General features: G+C 58.1%; 1 protein-coding gene across 1 annotated transcript; it reads left to right on the top strand.

The window, feature by feature from the left end:
- Positions 1–9,591: 9,591 nt before the first annotated feature.
- On the top strand, positions 9,592–12,807 carry LOC311529134 (uncharacterized protein). Its single transcript, XM_084644871.1, has 3 exons — positions 9,592–9,866; positions 11,185–11,343; positions 12,451–12,807. Exons 1-3 carry the CDS (start codon positions 9,846–9,848, stop codon positions 12,562–12,564), a joined length of 294 nt encoding a protein of 97 aa, XP_084500997.1. The 5' UTR covers positions 9,592–9,845; the 3' UTR covers positions 12,565–12,807.
- Positions 12,808–21,928: the final 9,121 nt, after the last annotated feature.

Raw genomic sequence — 21,928 nt, 5'->3', positions numbered from 1 at the left:
AGCTCAGCACCCAGAGGGCAGCAGGAGCCAGGTAGTCAGGAGGCTGGTTTCAAAGAGTCCAAGAGACATAGCGGGCTGCAGGGAGCCAGCGAATGGCAGGGGCAGGACCAGGGATGCCTCTAGAGCAGAGGTGGGCAAACTACGGCCTGGGCCCGTGCGACCCTCTTGCCCGGCTCCTGGCCCAGGAGGCTAGCCCCCGGCCCCTCCCCTGCTGTTCCCCCTCCCCCACAGCCTCATCTCACTGCACCGTCGGCGCAATGCTCTGGGCGGCCGGGCAGCACAGCTGCAGCTCCAGGCAGCGCGGTAAGGGGGCAGGGAGCAGGGAGGGTTGGATAGAGGGCAGGGGAGTTCGGGGTGGTGGTCAGGGGGCAAGGGTGTTGTCAGGGTTCCTTCCCCACTCTGAACTCTAGGGTACAGATGTGGGGACCCGCATGAAAAACCCCCTAAGCTTATTTCTACCAGCTTAGGGTAAAAATTCCCCAAGGCACAAACTTTTTGCCCTTGGAGGGTATGCTGCCACCACCAAGTGATTTAACAAAGAATCAGGGAAAGGACCACTTGGAGTTCCTATTCCCCCAAAATATTCCCCTAAGCCTTACACCCCCTTTCCTGGGGAGGCTTGAGAATAATATCCTAACCAATTGTTTACAAAGTTATCACAGACCCAAACTGGGAGGAGTGGTAGACACGCTGGAGGGCAGGGATAGGATACAGAGGGACCTAGACAAATTGGAGGACTGGGCCAAAAGAAATCTGATGAGGTTCAACAAGGATAAGTGCAGGGTCCTGCACTTAGGACGGAAGAATCCCATGCACCGTTACAGACTAGGGACCGAATGGCTCGGCAGCAGTTCTGCAGAAAAGGACCTAGGGGTTACAGTGGACGAGAAGTTGGATATGAGTCAGCAGTGTGCCCCTGTTGCCAAGAAGGCCAATGGCATTTTGGGATGTATAAGTAGGGGCATAGCCAGCAGATTGAGGGATGTGATCGTTCCCCTCTATTCAACATTGGTGAGGCCTCATCTAGAGTACTGTGTCCAGTTTTGGGCCCCACACTACAAGAAGGATGTGGGAAAATTGGAAAGAGTCCAGCGGAGGGCAACAAAATTGATTAGGGGACTGGAACACATGACTTACGAGGAGAGGCTGAGGGAACTGGGATTGTTTAGTCTACAGAAGAGAAGAATGAGGGGGGATTTGATAGCTGCTTTCAACTATCTGAAAGGGGGTTCCAAAGAGGATGGATCTAGACTATTCTCAGTGGTAGCGGATGACAGGACAAGGAGTAATGGTCTCAAGTTTCAGTGGGGGAGGTTTAGGTTGGATATTAGGAAAATGTTTTTCACTAGGAGGGTGGTGAAACACTGGAATGCGTTACCTAGGGAGGTGGTGGAATCTCCTTCCTTAGAAGTTTTTAAGGTCAGGCTTGACAAAGCCTTGGCTGGGATGATTTAGTTGGGGATTGGTCCTGCTTTGAGCAGGGGGTTGGACTAGATGACCTCCTGAGGTCCCTTCTAACCCTGATATTCTATGATTCTATGAAGGTGGAACTAAGCACATGGCCCAAACCCATGGGACGCAGCCAGGGGCTCCCCACACAGCACCGGGCAGCAGGAAGGTCTGTTGGGAGAGGGGCACTCAAACCAAGATTCCTCCCCACCTCCAGCTCTGAAAAGAGCCACATCCACCTGTAACCATAGCAACACCCCACGCAGCCATGGGGGCACCGAGGCAACCACAGGGACATGACTAGATGGGCTAGAGAGGCCACTGCTGTGGGCAGAATGTATGGGCTTCGTCCCTCCGAAAACAGCACGAGGCACAAGACCGAGACGCTGAACAGGGGGACGGGTTGGAAAGGGGAGGACGGACACGCCGAGTGTGCTCTTCAGCAGTTACATCCAACTGACTGGGGGTGGCTCTGGGCCCCGAAGAGGGACACACCAATAACCACCCACCAAAGCCAGCCTGCTGCCCACGGAGAGCCAGGTGGGAGGATGGGAGCTGTGCTAGGGCCTGAGAACACCATGAGCCCCCAAAGGGCTCCAGCATTTGGAAAAGGGAAGGAGAGAGAGACTCAGAGGGGTACCAGGCTGATAGAGCTGCAGAAGAGAGCGCCAGGGAGTGGCACCTGAGAGGACCAGGGTGTGACTTGGAGACGCTGAGTCCCAGAGTGGGGGGAGGGAGGGGGACTGGGAAGGCAGGAGGGAGCTGGGAGGGGATTTTGTTTTAGCTGGCACCGGGTCACCTTCCTCAGCGAGTCACTGGGCACAGGTTTGCCTAGAGGTGTGATTGGCCGGCTTTACAAACGAGCAGAAATAAAAGGGAGAAGGCAGGTGGGCAGGGCCACTGGGAAATGGTGGGTGTGGGGAGATGATTAGACAGGGGAGAGTGCCCATGCAGAGTGAGCTGGGACATGAAGAGAGGTGAGGCAGGGACAGCAAAGCTCATGGGCTGGGCCCAGGCTGGCCGGCTGGAGAAAGGCTGCTGGGAGATGTGACCAGAGCACTGCTGAACCTGAGGGGCAGGGTGACAAGCTCCTGGGCTGGTGACTTGCGGCTGCATCGGGTATTATGGGGAGCTGCAAGGTCCAGCCACATGGGACACAGGCTGGAGAGAGAAAGCTGCAGGTCAAAGATACTCCCTGCTCCTAGCAGGAACAGCAACGGATGGGAGCATCATTAACTGACAAGGAGCAGAAAGTGAGGAGAAGAAGTGGGGGAGGAAAGGGTTTCTGCCTTGGCCTGGCTCAACGGACGGAAATGGGACCAGTGTAATCTCGCCCTGCTCAGATCCAGAAAGAATCTGCTGCAAAGATCCTTTTCCTAGCCTGGCGCTCTGAGACCGTCACCCCTCTCTTTGCATCCGTCCACGGCTCCCCCTTGGTCATGGCCTGTCTCCACCCGCCGTATCGTCTCTCCTTTGCCATCAAGCTGTCGTCACTCCCCTCTGCCAGCCTCCCGGCCACTTCGTGAATTTTCACCTTCATGCTGCCCCTCGTGCTTGGGAAGAGCTCCCTACAAACATCTGCACCGGTCCCTCCTTCCAATCCCCCCTTGAAACTCTCCCGTGCTGCGATGCCGCCAGGCACTGGACAAAGGGCTAGGCTGCTGGTGAGCTGAGAGCCTGGCCTGTCATGCTGGCCAATAGCGAGTCATTGTTTCTAGTACGCCCCCCATCGGTCTGTCTGTACCCCCCACCCACTGTCTCTTGTCTCACAGAGAGACTGGAAGCTCTTTGGGGTGTCTCTCTGTTTGGTGACTGTACAGTGCCCAGCAGAGCGGGGTCCTGGGCCAGGACTGGGGCTCGGAGGCGCTACACTGATACAAACAGTTCATGAGGGTAATTAATCCAAGAGGAAATGGGTAGCAAGCAGGTGGGGGGAGAATTGTGGCTACAGCGGGGGCAGGGAAGAAGGAGAAATGTCATAAGGACGCATAGTGTGTCATGGGGCGGGAGCAGAGAGCTTTGCCAAGAGGCTGAGCATGACCAAAGCAGAGCAGGGGATGCGGGGGGTCGCCCACGGCCAGGGAAGACAGACCATTAGCTCAGAAGGTGGTACAGGGATGCTGTTCAGGGGACCGGGTCTGCTGGAGCTTGCTGGCCAAGAGTCCCCTCACCAGGGCAGGCTGTTCCCTTCCCCGTCCAGGAACACCGCAGTGGTTGCCTGCGAAAGGCCGGCCAGCATGCTCAGGATGTCCTGCAAGCTGCACTCAACGGTCAGAGGGGCCTGTGGGTGACAAAGTTCAATACCTGAGACATGAGGTTGGTGGGACCCTCAGTGCACCTCTGGGGGCCTCCCCCATCCTGGGGCTGCTCTGCACCGGGGGCTGTTACAGCCACACTCCCCTTCCCTCAGCCATGTGTCCTGGGCCAGTTGTAGGGTGGAGGGGGTAGGAGCAGCTATGGTGGCTTTATCCCAAGGAGACCGCCCTGGGGCTGTGGATATTGGCACATGGCCACCCCATCAGAGGAAAGGATCTGTGTATCCCTCTTGTGCATGCCCCATGCCGTGCGTCGCAGCTTGCCCTGCCGTAACAGACTGCCACCCCCACCCAGAGTCGCAGGTGCTCTGGCTGCTCCTCCCCAACAGGGCTTTTAGGTTGCTGCCACACCCCTGTGCTGCGCCTTCATTCTAGAGCAGGCCCAGAAGCCAGGAGAGCCCAGGCTCAGCTGGGCCCAGCACCGTGTCAGACAGACAGGGCCAGACTCGTGACTGGGGTAAGGGCATTGGACGCGGAGAGGCACCAGGGAGGAGTTTGATTTGATATTCCAGAGCTGAACCATCATGGCCTCTGGAGCCCAGAGGCTGCCCCTCTTCACATGGGTAGGAGCTTGCTGGATTTCACTGGGGCGGCTCCCGAGCAGAGCACTGCGCCCTGTGAGTATGGGGCACAGGACCTGCCATTGGCAAGGACTCCGGGGGAAAATGTGAGCAGGAGCCCCGTGTGCTCCTGGAATGGCGTGTGGGATGAAGGCTGGGGCGAGATTCCTGGGCTGGCCTGGAGGCAGGGCCGGATTTAGGGGCAGGCGATGCAGGTGACTGCCTAGAGTGCTGGGCTTGGGGCGGGCACCAGGCTCGGGGTGCTGCTTTTGTTGTTAGCAAATGTATTGTATTATCTGACAGGGATAACGCATGCCTGTACTCCTTTTCTTCATGCCTGCGAATCATGCATCAAAGTCGTGAAATGGGCTCCCAATGCAATACAAATCTAGGTATTCAAATGTTTTACAAATGCGGGGAGGGGGAGAGCCGAGGATGCTCCTCGCCTGGGATGCCATTGGGTCACGGGTGTGAATGCGGCCCTACCACTGTCCAACATAAACCACAGGGCCGTCCCTAGCCATTTTGGTGCCCTACGCAGCCCCCATGTGGGGGGGGGGGGCTGTGTGGGGCCCTAGTCCTCCATGAGGACGGGCTGGGGGGAAACCATCCCCTGACCCCAGCCCGCTCTGCACTGCTCCCCAGGCTCCCAGCCTTGGAGGGCAGGGGTGAACTGCCCCCCAGCACTCGCCGGTGGCGTGGCTGGGAGCTGGCTGCGCGGAGCAGGCTGGGGCCGGGATGCAGCACTTATCGCCGCCGGTGAGTGCAGGGCAGGCCCTATCTCTGCCGCAGTCCTCAGGGGAGTGGGGGCGGGGCTAAGGCAGAGCAGGGGCGGGGGCTTTGGGGAAGGGGTGGAGTGGGCAGAGGGCTGGGGCGGAGCAGGGGCGGGAAGAGGTGGGGTGGGGGAGGAGCAGGGGCGGGGGCCATGGGGAAGAGCTGGAGCAGCACACAGCTGTGCAGGGCACCAGGAAACGTGGTGCCCCAAATTTCCTGGTGCCCAATGCAGCTGAGTACTTTGCGTATGGGTGGGGACGGCCCTGCTAAGCCGAGTTCAGGGCGGGGGCGAGGCACACAGAGAGCCCGGCCCCCTTAGTTTTATGACAAACATGCTAGAAGCTTTGTGCCAAAGTCTGGAAATGGACTGACTGGCGTACACAAGAGAAAAAGAACGAAGCACAACACAAAGCATTCTGAAAGGCAAATGGAGTGGTTACGGAAACCCGGCCAAATTGAGACTGGCTGTGGCTCTCCCTGCTGGCAGCAGTGAGCTGCAGGGGAGGGGGTCCCCTCTTCCCCCCAGCAGCACACCCACCTGGCACCCTCACTGCACGTGCTCCTAGGGGCCAGGCCCCTCTCAGGTCCAGGAAGCCCCCTTGCCTCCCCTGTGGTGAGTGCCCGGGCGATGCCATCACACACGGCCTCCGCCCCTGCTGCCCCTCACTGTATCCTCACGGGGGCAGGAGTCGTGGCTGCGGGGGCCACGGATCACATGGCCGGACACTCAACAAGCCCCAGCAGCTGCTTAGGTGAGGTCCAGACTCCGTCTCCCAGAAGCCCCTCGGCGTCGCCTCCTGGGGGGTGCCCGGAGAGGGGCGGGCTGCCAACCCTGCGTGCCCCTCCTCCCCTCCTTAGATGCAGCAGTCACCTCGTGCGCTTTAGGCAGCAGCGGCTGCTGGCTGCGGCGAGGGAGCGCAGCGCCGAGTGGCAGGGCAGCCGCCCGCCTGAGGCAGGGATGCTCCGGGGCCAGGGGGAGGCGCACGGGGGGTGCAGGCAGGGCCAGGGGAGAGACCTGAGTCTGAACATTGGTGGAGCTGGGCCCCTGAACATTCCTGGAGCCTGGGCACCACGGGCCCATACGACTCGCCGCCCCTGGCAACAGAACACATCAGAATGCATTCAGTTACAGAGCACTGTCCAGCCACAGAGCTCGGTCCCCAGCCAAGCTGCTTCCCCTCTGTGTACCATCCACTTCGTCGTTACTGTAGGGTAGTCTCTGGCGAAAACCGAACACATGAAAGACACACAGAATTGAAAGGAAGTAGCAGTTTGAAGGTCTTGTGGCTAATGACCTTCAGCTAAGTAACCAGTACCACCTGAAAGTTTCCTCTCCGCAAAGCGCGAGTGGCACAGTTGGTTTCTGACTTTTCAAAAAGATATAAAGAGAAGAAAGTGTTGCAAAAAGGACCCTGAATTTCCCTAGGTTGTTGCAAAAGCAAAGTACAACAGACCCTTTTTTTTTGGCAATATGCAAACATTTCATTATTTTAAAGCATTGTCTTCAGCACCCCCAGTTCCAAACACCACCTGCTTTCTTTGCTTTCGAAATCCTCCCTGTATTTTCCCTCAGTGAAATTCCTCCATTCAGATGGGCTGTGCGGGCAGCTCAGCTTTCCCAAGAGGTTGGCAGCCTCACCAGTTGCAGCCTCCTATTAAAGCTGCACCATTGGTATAGCCATGTAGGTCCCAGGATATTAGAGAGACAAGGTGGGGGAGGGTTTGCATGATTGCTGACCCACATGCATCACGAGCACTGCACCCTCTGGAAACTTCCTGCTTCTGGTGACTTTCCTACCGCTCAGCTTGCATCAGGAGCATCTTTCCTTGTGACGTTTACCCCTTCATCCTGGTGCTAAAGCACATGCAGAAAGCTGCCAGCAGAGCTCATAACAAAACTTTGCATTTACATAGAATTTTCATTCCCTAGATCTCCAAGTGCTTTACCAAGAGGGGGAATCACTACAAAAAATGGTTAAAAGACTTTAAAGTTGCATCTGTGCAACCTTAATTTTGTCCTTAATTTGGTCCCCTTGTGACTATGCATTATGATATCATCTTTATTATGACTGCTGGACTTGCCCAATTGTTCTGTGGGGTTGGGATGGAGCATGCGCAGTTGAGGGGGAGGGTGTCTGTCTTAAGATTCCTTCCTCTCACTGCTTAACACAGTTAAAATCTCCATGGTGACCTTTAAACCGCATTGTCTTCAAAATCACTTCTAATAAAGAGAAAAACACAATTGGGGATGTATTTTTTAGACCTAAGCTCTCTTTAATATTAATCTACTTGTAATATAATATAAGCCCTAAGAGAGAGGAAGGCAGTTACGGACTGATCCTGCAAACACTTACGCACTGGGGTAACTTTACTCCTAGGAGAAATTGCTTTGACTCAGTGGGTCTCCTCATGGGTATAGTCCCAGGATCAGGCCCTTACGTTCTAAAAAATCTTCTCTTAACATGAAATATCTCATGTGTACACACTGCTGACTCATATCCAGCTTCTCGTCCACTGTCACCCCTAGGTCCTTTTCTGCAGAACTGCTGCCTAGCCATTCGGTCCCTAGTCTGTAGCTGTGCATTGGGTTCTTCCGTCCTAAGTGCAGGACCCTGCACTTATCCTTATTGAACCTCATCAGATTCCTTTTGGCCCAATCTTCCAATTGGTCTAGGTCCTTCTGTAGCCTATCCCTCCCCTCCAGCGTATCTACCACTCCTCCCAGTTTAGTATCATCCGCAAATTTGCTGAGTGTGCAATCCACACCATCCTCCAGATCATTTATGAAGATATTGAACAAAACCGGAGACTCAGGAGCTGCTGAGGGATGGCACCTGCCTGAGCCCTGGGAAGGCAGAGACGGTGCCAGCCCCAGACTGTGTGGGGAGGGAGGCTAGGGTGACCCCATATTTGGGGCTTTTTCTTATATTGGTGCCAACTACCCCCCACCCCATCCCAATTTCACACTTACTGTCTTTGGATCAGGTGCCTTCTTTGGCCCGGTCCAGCCAGACTCTCTCAGGATCAGGTCACGAGTCTGGCTGGACCGGACCAAAGAACGCACGAGGGAAACTGAGGCAAGGGGCCGCAGCTGGCCCCCGGCCCCCGGCCCGCGGCTTCTCTGTCGGACGCAGGGCGCTCGGCCTGGCTCGGTCGCTCCGGGGTGCGGCGCCGGGCAGGGCGGAGCCGCCGGGAGCCCCGGGCCCACGGACGCCGCTCGGGGCCCCGCGGAGCCAGCGGCGAAGCCCGGCCCCAGACCCGGCGAGACGAGCCCGGCCCGGCGGCGGAGGGGTCTGAGCGGCCGCGGGGCGCCCGCAGGGACCGGGGCACAGGCCGGGGAGCGGGACCGGGGCCAGCCGGGAGCCCCCGGGCCCATGGCGGCGCCCCCCGGCTCTCGGCCCGGCCGCCGCCCGGCCTGGGGGCGGGGGGCTGGGAGTTGTAGTCCGCAGGCCAGGGCGTTCCGCCTGGGCCCCTGGGCCTGCTCCGCCACCGGCACTACAAGTCCCAGCATGCCCCGCGCCCGCCGGCGACGAGCGTGGGGTGGGAGCGGACCCAGGAAAGGGGGCGGGGGGCGCGCACCCGCCTGGGCTCCGTGGGCCCCGGGCCGCAGGGGGCGGTGGCAGCGGGGCCGGTCAGTGCTGCCTGCGGTGCCCGGCCAGGGGCTGCCCGGACCCCGCGCCTCGCACCGCGCGGAGCGCAGGGGGCAGTTGTGGGGCGAGTCAGGGAGCGACGGGGGACTCGGGGGGGTAGGAGAAGTGGGGCACAGGGAGGGGAGAGTCTGGGCGGAGGGAGGGGAGTGGGTCTGCGCTGAAGGGGGAAGGGGAGGAGGGGGGAAGGGGGGAGAGTCTGGGCTGAGGGGGGAAGGGGGGAGAGTCTGGGCTCAGGGGGGGAGGGGGGAAGAGCCTGGGCTGAAGGGGTCTGGGCTGAAGGGGGCAGGGGAGGAGGGGGGAAGGGGGGAGAGTCTGGGCTGAGTGGGGGAGGGGGGAAGAGTCTGGGCTGAAGGGGGCAGGGGGAGAGTCTGGGCTGAAGGGGGCAGGGGGGAAGGGGGAAGAGTCTGGGCTGAAGGGGGCAGAGGGGGAAGGGGGGAGAGTCTGAGCTGAAGGGGGGAGGGGGGAGAGTCTGGGCTGAAGGGGGCGGGGAGGAAGGGGGAAGAGTCTGGGCTCAGGGGGGGAGGGGGGAAGAGTCTGGGCTGAAGGGGGCAGGGGGGGAGGGGGGAAGAGTCTGGGCTGAAGGGGGAAGGGGGAAGAGTCTGGGCTGAAGGGGGCAGGGGGGGAGGGGGAAGGGGGAAGAGTCTGGGCTGAAGGGGGCAGGGGGGAAGGGGGGAGAGTCTGGGCTGAAGGGGGCAGGGGGGAAGGGGGGAGAGTCTGGGCTGAAGGGGGCAGGGGGGAAGGGGGGAGAGTCTGGGCTGAAGGTGGGGGTGAATTGGGGGGGTCGGGGAGCCCCGGTGTGAAGGTTGGGGTAGGGGCTTGGTTTGAGGCTGGATTATGGTCGCCTTGGTGGTAAAGTCTGTGTGTCTCTCAGCGGCCCTTTCTCCCAGCAAAAGACGGGCACCAGCAGTTTTCCTCCCCACACTCCACCCCAGTAACTTTACTGGCTCGCTTGCCTCACCACCCTTTGTCTTCAGACACCACCGGTGTGGTGCTCTGCTCTGCTCAGTGTTGATACCAGTCGGCTGCGTGCATGTTCCCTCTGTGTGCTGCCCCGGCTCTGCAGATTGCTGACCCAGCAGACCCCGAGAGAACCCCCAATGACTACCGACTCTGATAAGGTACGAAAGCACCGGCAAGGTTTATTGTTAAACAAAGCACAGTAATAGTTTCCAGCAGACTCTACAGGACATACTACGAATATGTGCCACCTGACAATGGACACAGCTCAGATAGTAGCAGGATACTCCACTGTCCCCTAGGCTGGACAAAGACTCCCACTCAGGGATGCATTCTTATACATAGGTCCAAACAAAGTACACATCACTCCTGAGGCATCGAGGTACAATCCCTCCGCGTGTTGGGGTGCTGCCTCTCTCCTGGTACATGTTGGTTCGAACCAGCAAGTCTGCCTCTGGCTCACAGCTTAACTTTGCTTTATGATAGCGAAGTCTTGACCATTCCTTTGGTTCAGGCCTCTGATACCAAGGGTTTATGTTTCAGGGCCTCATCTTACTACATCCCTCATGGCTACAAAGGGAGAAATAGGCTAAAAACTAACATTTTAAAAAGTTCTGTAAACATTATTATACCAAAGTAGAAAATCCAGCTTTCAAAAGATGTATTTATGAAACATAACTTTGGGTGGAGGAGGTGGTGGTGGGGAGATGCAGGTGCAATTCTAGTGACTGCTGCGTCTGGGCTTAATGTGGCTTATAAACGTGGTAGTTAAGCACTTGTGTTCAGGGCCCCAAGCAGGCCCTGAGTGTTTAAACATAAAAGACAAAACTAACAAACCACAAACCCCCCCACCACAAACAAATCACATTCAAGAGTATTCTGGGTATATTCATGCTAACCCAGTTTGTTCTCTATGGGCTGAGTGCAGATCTCAATCAACCGTGGCTTTAAATATCTTATTTTGTTTAAATAAAGGTCTTCATCCCCATCCCAGCAGTACCGGGTATACTATGGTGTCGTCGCACAAGGCCCACACTCAGAAGGGGCCCATAACAACCACATGGGGGTCCACAAATATGTTTGGCGCCAGGCCCACAAAAGGTTAATCCAGCCCTGGTTGTCAAAAGTACTTTATGCAGGTGCCTGTGTTCCCAATGGGAAACTGAGGCACAGGGAGGCATATTGGATGTGCCTAGGGTCACGTACGTCAGTGACAAAGCCAAGGATTGAGCCCAGAACTCTGCATTTGGTCCTGTGCTCCTGCTTCATGCGTTCACCTAACACAGGGCTTGGGAGCGCTCTCGAGGGACAGTTGCTCGGGTGGGAGGAAGAGCCCAGAAATTTGGGGCTAATTGAAATCCCTCCTTTTCTGGTCTGTGCTTCCCCCTGGGCTGCCTGGGACTGTGTTGGATGGAGCTCGCTCCCGGAGTGAAGGGGCACTAGCTCCACACAGACCCCGGGGGACTGTCTTCCCGCCAGGCATTCCTGCCCTTGCTGAAGAAGGCTGCCCAGGGAAGTAGCCAGAATGGGCTGAGCTGCAGCAAGGCGGCCATTGTGAACATTTCCTCTTTTATGGGATCCATTGAGAGAGTCCCTGAGACATTCTCCGTGCCAGCCATCTCCTACCGCTGCAGCAAGGTACAGCCCCCTCCTTCCCCAAGCCTGGCTCCCAGGGGCAATGGTATCCCCTGCTAACGTACCCTGCTATTCCAGCTGGGCAGTGTCCAAAGGTAGTACCGGTGGGTGGGACCTTGCAGGATGTAGCCGTGGGGCTCTTGGTTTTTATGGGCTGTGCCTTTAACACGCTCAGAACGCCGGTGACGGCCTCACCGTAGCACTAAGCAGGCGTTTTGGCCTCAGTGTCGCTACTGCCTGTCACAGAGGAGCCGCGCACACGAGGCTCTCTCCTGAGACCGTGCAGCTGCTCCTGTGTGTGGAGGAACACAGCCAGGGCGAGCACACGGTAATACCCTCAGTTCACGAACTCTTCCCATGCGGGCTGCTCTCAACATGCTGACCCGGTGCCAGGCACTGAGCTACGCGGAGGATGGCGTTCTGTGCACTGCAGTTCATCCCGGTTGGGTGAAGACTGATATGGGCACCCAAGAAGTGAGTGCTGGGTCCCTGGGAGCAGCGATTGTGGCGTGGGAGAGGGGCTGGGGTTCGGGAACCTCCCAGCGGAGAGCAGCCGTCTGCAGCAGTACGTGAACTGATCTCTGCCTCCACTGCCCCTGGGCCTTTGAAGGCAGCCTGTGCTGGTCACGACCTCCAGCCTTGTGGCCGGCGTTCCAGCTTATCCAATACACGCTACCCACCATGGCCCAGAGCTGCAAGCCAGAACCAGGTGATCTGCCCCCACATCTGCTGTGTGCCTGGTACCTACACGTGTAACTGACCAGTCACCTGTGTGCACACCTGCCAACTCTGCACATACTCAGGGCTCTGCAGCTGGGCCGTAGGAGCATGTACAGATAAACTCCCACATCTGCAAGTCTGGGCGTACACATGTGCAGGAAGCATGCCCAGGCCTGACTGTATGGGGTGGCTTGGCCCCAGAGAACCGAGTCCAGCTTCCTTCCGTAGGAGCTTGGGGGGCTGCCGCACCCTCTGGTTTGAATTGGTTTCCATCATATCCAGGGGTTACAGGTTGGTTCAATGGCTCTCACCCCCTTCCCCAAAAACTATACACATTGTTCCAGCCCCCTGGCCAGCTTGTTGACGTCTGAATTTCCTGGACTGTTGCAGGCCCACCTGCCCGTGGACGAAAGTGTGCGGGGGATTCTCGCCGTGCTTCCTACCCTCTCCGAGAAGCACAGTGGGAGCCTCTGGAGCTGGATAGGGAAGACTATTCCCTGGTGAGAGAGCAGCACTGTACCTGGGCGGAGAGCAGAGGTACCATGTGCCAGAAACCCTGCAGCCCGAGAGGGGAGGCCATGACATCAGGTGGTGCTCGCACGCTCCATGGAATCTGTTTAGGTGTTTGCAGAGCTGAGGTCACTGAGTACAATCCCTTGTTTGTAAAGACACTGGTGTGTTCCACGTAGTCAGTGTGATCTGCAGACAGGGCCATGAGCTCCCTGTAGCTGCCTCACTAATAAATACCCTGAGACACAGACAGTGGCAGTCCTCTCTCTTCTCCCAGCAAGCCCCAGGGCTCCCCTGCAGATGGGGGGTCTGCCCTGGCCTGCCGGTACCACGCAGCGCCCTGGCCCCTGTCTGCCTGCTCTCCCCAGGACTCCAGAGCCCGATTCACATCACCTGTGCCTGTCTGTGTGTGCACTTACCACATGGCCAAACGGGGGAGCTGTACACGTGCGTGACTAGACAGGTATGCAGCTGCTTAGGAGCCTGGCGGGTGGAGAGTGCTAGCTGGGGGCTGGCAGAGGTGGAGGTGCATTTCTCTGCCACAACCATCTAGGGTTAAAACTCGCTTTTTCTCTCCCCGTCTGATGTGGACCCAGAGAGCCTGTCCTCTAATGAGGCTGGGCTGCCCTGAGCTAGAGCCAACACCTGGCTAGGATTGGCCTGGCTCAGAGCCCGAGGGGCAGCCTAGAACTCACAGTCCAGCGGCAGCAGTGCGGGGGCAGCTAAGGGGTCTGTAAGCTGCCTGTGTGACCCTTGATCCTGGCTGTTCTGGGGCTGGAGAGACTGCTGGTGGGAGTTAGACAACCTCTGGGTGCTGAGTTTCAGCAGCCTCTGTGGGCTGCCCCATAGGTTACATTGCTGCATCCCCGCCCTGGCACACCGGTCTCCCCGCCAGCCCTGCCTGCTGCCTGGCCTCTTTGCAAGGGATTCCATGGAGGAAGAGCTGTGGATAGAGGGTCCTCAGAGAGGCTAATATGAGACTCCTAAAATAACCACACCCCTGCCATCCGACCCAGAGCTGTAGCTTTTTTCATACAGTCAACTGCTGCCATGTGGGACTAGAGTTTGGGCCCATGACCCCTCTGGGACAGAGAAGGGGACAGGCTCCTGCATGCTGGCTTCGAGAGGGGCAGCATGCCGCTAAGTGTGAAAAATGCGTTTGAAGCCCCAGCGTCGTTTTCCAAGCTTGGATTTGTTGCAGGCGACAGATTGTGTGCATTAGAGTTATGACAAATGCTGGATGAGTGGGAACATGGGCAGTCCTGAATTGCTAGCCCAGCTGGCCAGGAATTTTGTTACAGAGGCAAGTGAGAGCCACGTTATGGCAGGGATGGAGCTCAGACTGGAAACTTGCTGCCCTAGCAGGCCCCAATCCTGCAGAAATCTAGTGGGGGTGGTGCCCGCAATTCCTGGAAGCACCTTTAAAAATCCCCAGCTAATGCCTCTTCTCCACCCCTGTTCTCCTGAAGGAGGTGCCTGGGGTGAGGGCAGGACCGAATCCTGCCTCAGCCACCTCCCAGACCAGTGTTTTCCCCAGGAATTGAAATTAGGGGGGTGTTCGAATTTACTGGTCAGGGGGGTCAGGGCAATGATGGGTGAGACCGTGAGGGTGAAAGTGGGCTGTCTGGCACCATAGTAAAAATTGAAAAATGTTTCATAACCATGTTATTAGATTTAACTCATGTCTTAAAATCATCACACCCTACTTCTTCAACAGCAGCTGCGCTGGCCCTGGCCCTGGCCCTGGCCCATGTGCAGGGGCCAGGACAGGGATTTCCCTAACCCCCCCATTATTACTGACTTTTTAAAGTATCTACCAAGATAATGTACACAATGATGTAATACTTGATGCCCATTTGCATCGGTGCATTCATCAGCCATGTATGCAAATTTTCTGAATGTGGTGAGAGAGTCCTTCACTTTTTCAACTGCTGAGTCTTTCACTGTTGCACGGCATGCGTCTAGCCAGTCAGTTGAGTTTCTTGCAGAAAGACAGTGAGCATTTGCTGGTCTTGTTCGGAACCAGCGTTCAGCTTCAGGATGAACAAGTGACAATGCACTTAACATTGGCCTCCAGTTTGTAGCGTGTGGTATCTCTTGCCTAAATAGAAAGTACGATGCCACGGCCATGTGTGTTTGCATGAACTGTGTTGTGTCTCCAGCATTCTTAACAGCCTCATTAACGCTCACCGGTGTTGTCCTTGGTCAGTGGAGACTGAGAGTTCAGAGCTACTTTCACAGGAGTTCACCTCCCAGGTGGGGGGCAAGAAGGCACCTTGCTCGTTCCTGCAGCTGCTCACTGTTCGCTCTGGCCACTGTTGTTCATTGTGCCACTGTTGACTCCATCACTGTGTTGCCAATGGCCCTACGCTGCCACTGTGACCTCTGTGAGTCGGTCTCTTGCAGTTCCACCGGCTCTCAGTGATTTCAGCCGAGCTCTCAGTGGGGGAACCTCACTGCTGGTGCAGACTGGGCCGTCTCTGCCACAGAAACACTGTCCCACAGCAGGCCTAAGCACTTAGACCTGATTCTCAGTGATTTCAGCTGTAGTGGTCACTTAACAGAACAAAAAGAAAAGGAGGACTTGTGGCACCTTAGAGACTGACCAATTTATTTGAGCATAAGCTCACAAAAGCTCATGCTCAAATAAATTGGTTAGTCTCTAAGGTGCCACAAGTCCTCCTTTTCTTTTTGTGAATACAGACTAACACGGCTGCTACTCTGAAACTTAACAGAACAAAAGACTCTCTATGGAGCCTAATCAGCTCTGTCTTTAAACAGTGGAGAGGGGCAGGTCAAATCGTATTTGTGACTCAGGCAGACCATCAAGCAAAACACCTGTCCCCACCCTCTCTCCTGATGCTCTCAATCAGCACAGGCTAAGGACAGTTCTACTGCCCTTTACTCCTACAATAAGAATAACAACATTTCATTACTTCCCCCTCACCCCCCCCCCCGCCCGCATTCAAGTGATTTTTAACCCAACCCCAGCCAAAATCTATCACTTGGGCAACACAGCTCTATTTGCTGGATACCTAGTAGATTAGGTGTGAATGTAAATACAACCTGGTCCTGAAGCCTTCCCCCCCAGCCCCCAGCTCATCACTAGCTATCAGGGAGAGCTCATTTAGACTTTGCTTACAAATCATAATTTGAAATTATTAGGTTGGCCAACATCACCGAAATGAATGCACTGACATGGTCATAAAAACAGCCGCTGTATAAGGAAGCTAGTCTATGTTCATACTTTTCAGATCTACGTATTTTATCATACACTTTATATGCTTTTAACATGTACATTTATGTTTCAATTTCAATTCAAATTTCCAAACAATCACCAAATTAGCAACACTGCATGTAACTAGTTTACCAAACTGGGGGGTGGGGGGGTGTTGGGGAAATTCGGGGGGGGTGTACACCTCCCTAGGGGGTTTGTAGGGAAATCCTTGATCCAGCCCCTGCACACGGGGCAGGACCAGGGCCAGCCCAGCTGCTGTTGAAGAAGTGGGGTGTGTGGGGAACAACTTCTGACAGGGTCGTGCAAGGCCTGCGTGCAGCAATGTCCTGAGGACTGAGCCGGCAGGGGGCGGGGTTCATCCTTCATGGCTCTGAAGTACATGGCGTGGCAGCTTGCTGCCGGCTAACATCCCTGGAAAGGAAAGGCCTCTTTGGGTTTTGGAACTGATGCTGAGTTTCCACAGCTGGGGAGGCTGGAGCTGAGCTCCCCTGCTTGCTTCCTGCCCCCCACTGTGAGAGGATTTAACCCTGCGATGGCTGAATTAAAAAGGACAAGGCGCTAGTGGCAAACCAGGAATAACTCAGTTAGGCTAAGCAGCCAGGCCTTGGTCAAGTCCCGAGCACTTGGCTCGCGCCTCTGTTGCTAGTGTCTGGATTAGAGAAGGCTGCGTGTCTTCTTTATAGCCCACAAGGGAGTGCTGCAAGGTCAATGCTGCAGGGCGACCCAGTGGACAGAGCACTGCACTGGGATTTAGGGGAGCTTGGCTCTGACCTGGGTAAGTTGCTTTTCCCACTCTGTGCCCAGTTTCCCCTTCTGTAAAATGGAGAGGTGGCCAGGTGCCTGGTTTACAAGTCCGCTCGCGAAGGGAAACTTTTTCCAAAGTCCGGTAAATGCGGGTTGATGGGAGGTGCTGGGTCATTGCCCAGGCCAGCCCCTACTCAGCCAGGGCTGCTTCCTACTTGCATTGGGCAACTGGAGCTCCCAGCCCCAGCTCTGCAGGCAACTCCCTCCCAGGCAGAAGGGAGGGGGGAGACTAAGGTTGCCAGGTGTCTGGTTTTGGACCGGAATGCCAGGTCGAAAGGAGCCCTGGCAGCTCCGGTCAGCATCACTGTTAACAGTCCGGTTGGCGGCACAGGTGAGGCTAAGGCAGGGTGTAGCATAGCAACACTGCCCATGTGTGTGAGCTGTCACCGGCTGACGGGTGTCCCAATTGCAGACTCCCAGTGTTACCCTGGGCGGTTGTGTTCCCACCATGCCCCCTGTCTGGGGGATTTAGTGCCAGCCGGCCTGGGTTTTATAAGAGCGTCGCTCCAGAGCCCAGGGGGCAGTTCTCCCCATTGGCTCCTAAGGCTGACTACAGTCAGGCCCGACCCCTGTCATGGTGGCAATATCACGGAGTCAGGCAGCACCTGTAACAAGGGGCAGTTCAGTGCTAGGGTGCCCATACCAACATGGTTTAGTGGATAGAACACAGGGCTGGGAGCCAGGACACCTGGATTCTGTGTCCAGTTTTTTCACTGACAAATCATGTCCCCATTATGTGCCTCAGTTTCCCCATTTCTGACCTGGAGATGATACACTTCCCTATGCTATGAGCCCCACAGATGGGCCTGGGACTGTGCTGAGTGGGACTCGACGGTTCTCTCCTATTCACTGCAGTTGCTCTGAGGTTCACTCCTGTCTCAGTGAGAGGTGCCTCATTCCTAGCTAGACCAGGCTCTTGGAGCTGCTCACGAGGCATGCAATGCTGCCAGTAGAGGTCACTGGGAAGCGGGGGATAAACAAGGCAGAGAGGGACCCTCAGCTGCACAGATGCATCCAGGCAGTGCAACAAAGGGCTCAGCTTTTTCCTCTTGCCCTTAGCACCTGTCAAAACAAACGGAGCTGAGCCAGGGACTCGGGGACATGCTGGTTTCCTTTCCTCAGTTCCATTCCAAGGTCACAAAACCTGTGAGCCTCCCAGCTTCCGAGCCCAGCCCCTTTGGCCTTTGCACACATTTGCTTTTTCTCTTTATTGGAGGCAAATTTTCTGCCCGAGGCCGGGGAGCTGGCTGCAATAGACCCAAGGGATATGGCATCGTGCAGCTCACATGTGCGTCCCCAAAGCTGGATGGACCCACTTGGCTAGCTAATTACCATAGATAATACTAGCTCCACCCCGAAACACTATGTATCCCCCACACGCATACACCGAGATTGCACTAGCTGCCTGTAGGGGTACATGGTAATTAGGGATGGAGCAAGTGCTATCTCTATGGTGGATATCCAGTGATTGGGGCAGGGCTAGAGCTCTCTCTGTAGGGCGGGTAGATGGCGATGGGGCGGGGCTAGAGCTCTCTCTGTAGGGCGGGTAGATGGCGATGGGGCGGGGCTAGAGCTCTCTGTAGGGCGGGTAGATGGCGATGGGGCGGGGCGAGAGCTCTGTAGGGCGGGTAGATGGTGATGGGGCGGGGCTAGAGCTCTCTCTGTAGGGCGGGTAGGTGGCAATGGGGCGGGGCTAGAGCTCTCTCTGTAGGGCGGGTAGATGGTGATGGGGCGGGGCTAGAGCTCTCTCTGTAGGGCGGGTAGATGTGATGGGGCGGGGCTAGAGCTCTCTCTGTAGGGCGGGTAGATGGCGATGGGGCGGGGCTAGAGCTCTCTCTGTAGGGCGGGTAGATGGCGATGGGGCGGGGCTAGAGCTCTCTCTGTAGGGCGGGTAGATGTGATGGGGCGGGGCTAGATCTCTCTCTGTAGGGTGGGTAGATGGTGATGGGGCGGGGCTAGAGCTCTCTCTGTAGGGCGGGTAGATGGCGATGGGGCGGGGCTAGAGCTCTCTGTAGGGCGGGTAGATGGCGATGGGGCGGGGCTAGAGCTCTCTCTGTAGGGCGGGTAGGTGGCGATGGGGCGGGGCTAGAGCTCTCTCTGTAGGGCGGGTAGATGGTGATGGGGCGGGGCTAGAGCTCTCTCTGTAGGGCGGGTAGATGGCGATGGGGCGGGGCTAGAGCTCTCTGTAGGGCGGGTAGATGTGATGGGGCGGGGCTAGAGCTCTCTCTGTAGGGCGGGTAGGTGGCGATGGGGCGGGGCTAGAGCTCTCTCTGTAGGGCGGGTAGATGGTGATGGGGCGGGGCTAGAGCTCTCTCTGTAGGGCGGGTAGATGGCGATGGGGCGGGGCTAGAGCTCTCTCTGTAGGGCGGGTAGATGGCGATGGGGCGGGGCTAGATCTCTCTCTGTAGGGCGGGTAGATGGCGATGGGGCGGGGCTAGATCTCTCTCTGTAGGGTGGGTAGGTGGCGATGGGGCGGGGCTAGAGCTCTCTCTGTAGGGTGGGTAGATGGTGATGGGGCGGGGCTAGAGCTCTCTCTGTGGGGCGGGTAGGTGGCGATGGGGCGGGGCTAGAGCTCTCTCTGTAGGGCGGGTAGGTGGCGATGGGGCGGGGCTAGAGCTCTCTCTGTAGGGCGGGTAGGTGGCGATGGGGCGGGGCTAGAGCTCTCTCTGTAGGGCGGGTAGATGGCGATGGGGCGGGGCTAGAGCTCTCTCTGTAGGGCGGGTAGGTGGCGATGGGGCGGGGCTAGAGCTCTCTCTGTAGGGCGGGTAGATGGCGATGGGGCGGGGCTAGATCTCTCTCTGTAGGGCGGGTAGATGGTGATGGGGCGGGGCTAGAGCTCTCTCTGTAGGGCGGGTAGGTGGCGATGGGGCGGGGCTAGAGCTCTCTCTGTAGGGCGGGTAGGTGGCGATGGGGCGGGGCTAGAGCTCTCTCTGTGGGGCGGGTAGGTGGCGATGGGGCGGGGCTAGAGCTCTCTCTGTAGGGCGGGTAGGTGGCGATGGGGCGGGGCTAGAGCTCTCTCTGTGGGGCGGGTAGGTGGCGATGGGGCGGGGCTAGAGCTCTCTCTGTGGGGCGGGTAGGTGGCGATGGGGCGGGGCTAGAGCTCTCTCTGTAGGGCGGGTAGGTGGCGATGGGGCGGGGCTAGAGCTCTCTCTGTGGGGCGGGTAGGTGGCGATGGGGCGGGGCTAGAGCTCTCTCTGTAGGGCGGGTAGATGGCGATGGGGCGGGGCTAGAGCTCTCTCTGTAGGGCGGGTAGGTGGCGATGGGGCGGGGCTAGAGCTCTCTGTAGGGCGGGTAGGTGGCGATGGGGCGGGGCTAGAGCTCTCTCTGTAGGGCGGGTAGATGGCGATGGGGCGGGGCTAGAGCTCTCTGTAGGGTGGGTAGGTGGCGATGGGGCGGGGCTAGAGCTCTCTCTGTAGGGCGGGTAGGTGGTGATGGGGCGGGGCTAGAGCTCTCTGTGGGGCGGGTAGATGGCGATGGGGCGGGGCTAGAGCTCTCTCTGTAGGGCGGGTAGGTGGCGATGGGGCGGGGCTAGAGCTCTCTGTGGGGCGGGTAGATGTGATGGGGCGGGGCTAGAGCTCTCTCTGTAGGGCGGGTAGGTGGTGATGGGGCGGGGCGAGAGCTCTCTGTGGGGCGGGTAGATGTGATGGGGTGGGGCGAGAGCTCTCTGTGGGGCGGGTAGATGGCGATGGGGCGGGGCTAGAGCTCTCTCTGTGGGGCGGGTAGATGTGATGGGGCGGGGCCAGAGCTCTCTGTAGGGCGGGTAGATGGCGATGGGGCGGGGCTAGAGCTCTCTGTGGGGCGGGTAGATGGCGATGGGGCGGGGCTAGAGCTCTCTGTAGGGCGGGTAGATGGCGATGGGGCGGGGCTAGAGCTCTCTGTAGGGCGGGTAGATGTGATGGGGCGGGGCTAGAGCTCTCTCTGTAGGGTGGGTAGATGGTGATGGGGCGGGGCTAGAGCTCTCTCTGTGGGGTGGGTAGATGGCGATGGGGCGGGGCTAGAGCTCTCTCTGTAGGGCGGGTAGATGGCGATGGGGCGGGGCTAGAGCTCTCTCTGTAGGGTGGGTAGATGGTGATGGGGCGGGGCTAGAGCTCTCTCTGTGGGGTGGGTAGATGGCGATGGGGCGGGGCTAGAGCTCTCTCTGTAGGGCGGGTAGATGGCGATGGGGCGGGGCTAGAGCTCTCTGTAGGGCGGGTAGGTGGCGATGGGGCGGGGCTAGAGCTCTCTCTGTAGGGTGGGTAGATGGTGATGGGGCGGGGCTAGAGCTCTCTCTGTGGGGTGGGTAGATGGCGATGGGGCGGGGCTAGAGCTCTCTCTGTAGGGCGGGTAGATGGCGATGGGGCGGGGCTAGAGCTCTCTCTGTAGGGCGGGTAGATGGTGATGGGGCGGGGCTAGAGCTCTCTCTGTGGGGCGGGTAGATGGCGATGGGGCGGGGCGAGAGCTCTCTCTGTAGGGCGGGTAGATGTGATGGGGCGGGGCTAGATCTCTCTCTGTAGGGCGGGTAGATGTGATGGGGCGGGGCGAGAGCTCTCTGTGTAGGGCGGGTAGGTGGCAATGGGGCGGGGCTAGAGCTCTCTCTGTAGGGCGGGTAGATGGCGATGGGGCGGGGCTAGAGCTCTCTCTGTAGGGCGGGTAGATGTGATGGGGCGGGGCTAGAGCTCTCTCTGTAGGGCGGGTAGATGGCGATGGGGCGGGGCTAGAGCTCTCTCTGTAGGGCGGGTAGATGCGATGGGGCGGGGCTAGATCTCTCTCTGTAGGGCGGGTAGATGGCGATGGGGCGGGGCTAGAGCTCTCTCTGTAGGGCGGGTAGATGTGATGGGGCGGGGCTAGAGCTCTCTCTGTAGGGCGGGTAGATGGCGATGGGGCGGGGCTAGAGCTCTCTCTGTAGGGCGGGTAGATGGCGATGGGGCGGGGCTAGAGCTCTCTCTGTAGGGCGGGTAGATGCGATGGGGCGGGGCTAGATCTCTCTCTGTAGGGCGGGTAGATGGCGATGGGGCGGGGCTAGAGCTCTCTCTGTAGGGCGGGTAGATGGCGATGGGGCGGGGCTAGAGCTCTCTCTGTAGGGCGGGTAGATGGCGATGGGGCGGGGCTAGAGCTCTCTCTGTAGGGCGGGTAGATGGCGATGGGGCGGGGCTAGAGCTCTCTCTGTAGGGCGGGTAGATGGCGATGGGGCGGGGCTAGAGCTCTCTCTGTAGGGCGGGTAGATGGCGATGGGGCGGGGCTAGATCTCTCTGTAGGGCGGGTAGATGGCGATGGGGTGGGGCTAGAGCTCTCTGTGGGGCGGGTAGATGGCGATGGGGCGGGGCTAGATCTCTCTGT

Source organism: Lepidochelys olivacea (assembly GCF_965140295.1).
Source record: "Lepidochelys olivacea isolate rLepOli2 genome assembly, chromosome: 12".
NCBI classification, from domain to species: domain Eukaryota; kingdom Metazoa; phylum Chordata; order Testudines; family Cheloniidae; genus Lepidochelys; species Lepidochelys olivacea.
This window is presented reverse-complemented; position numbering and strand designations above follow the sequence as displayed.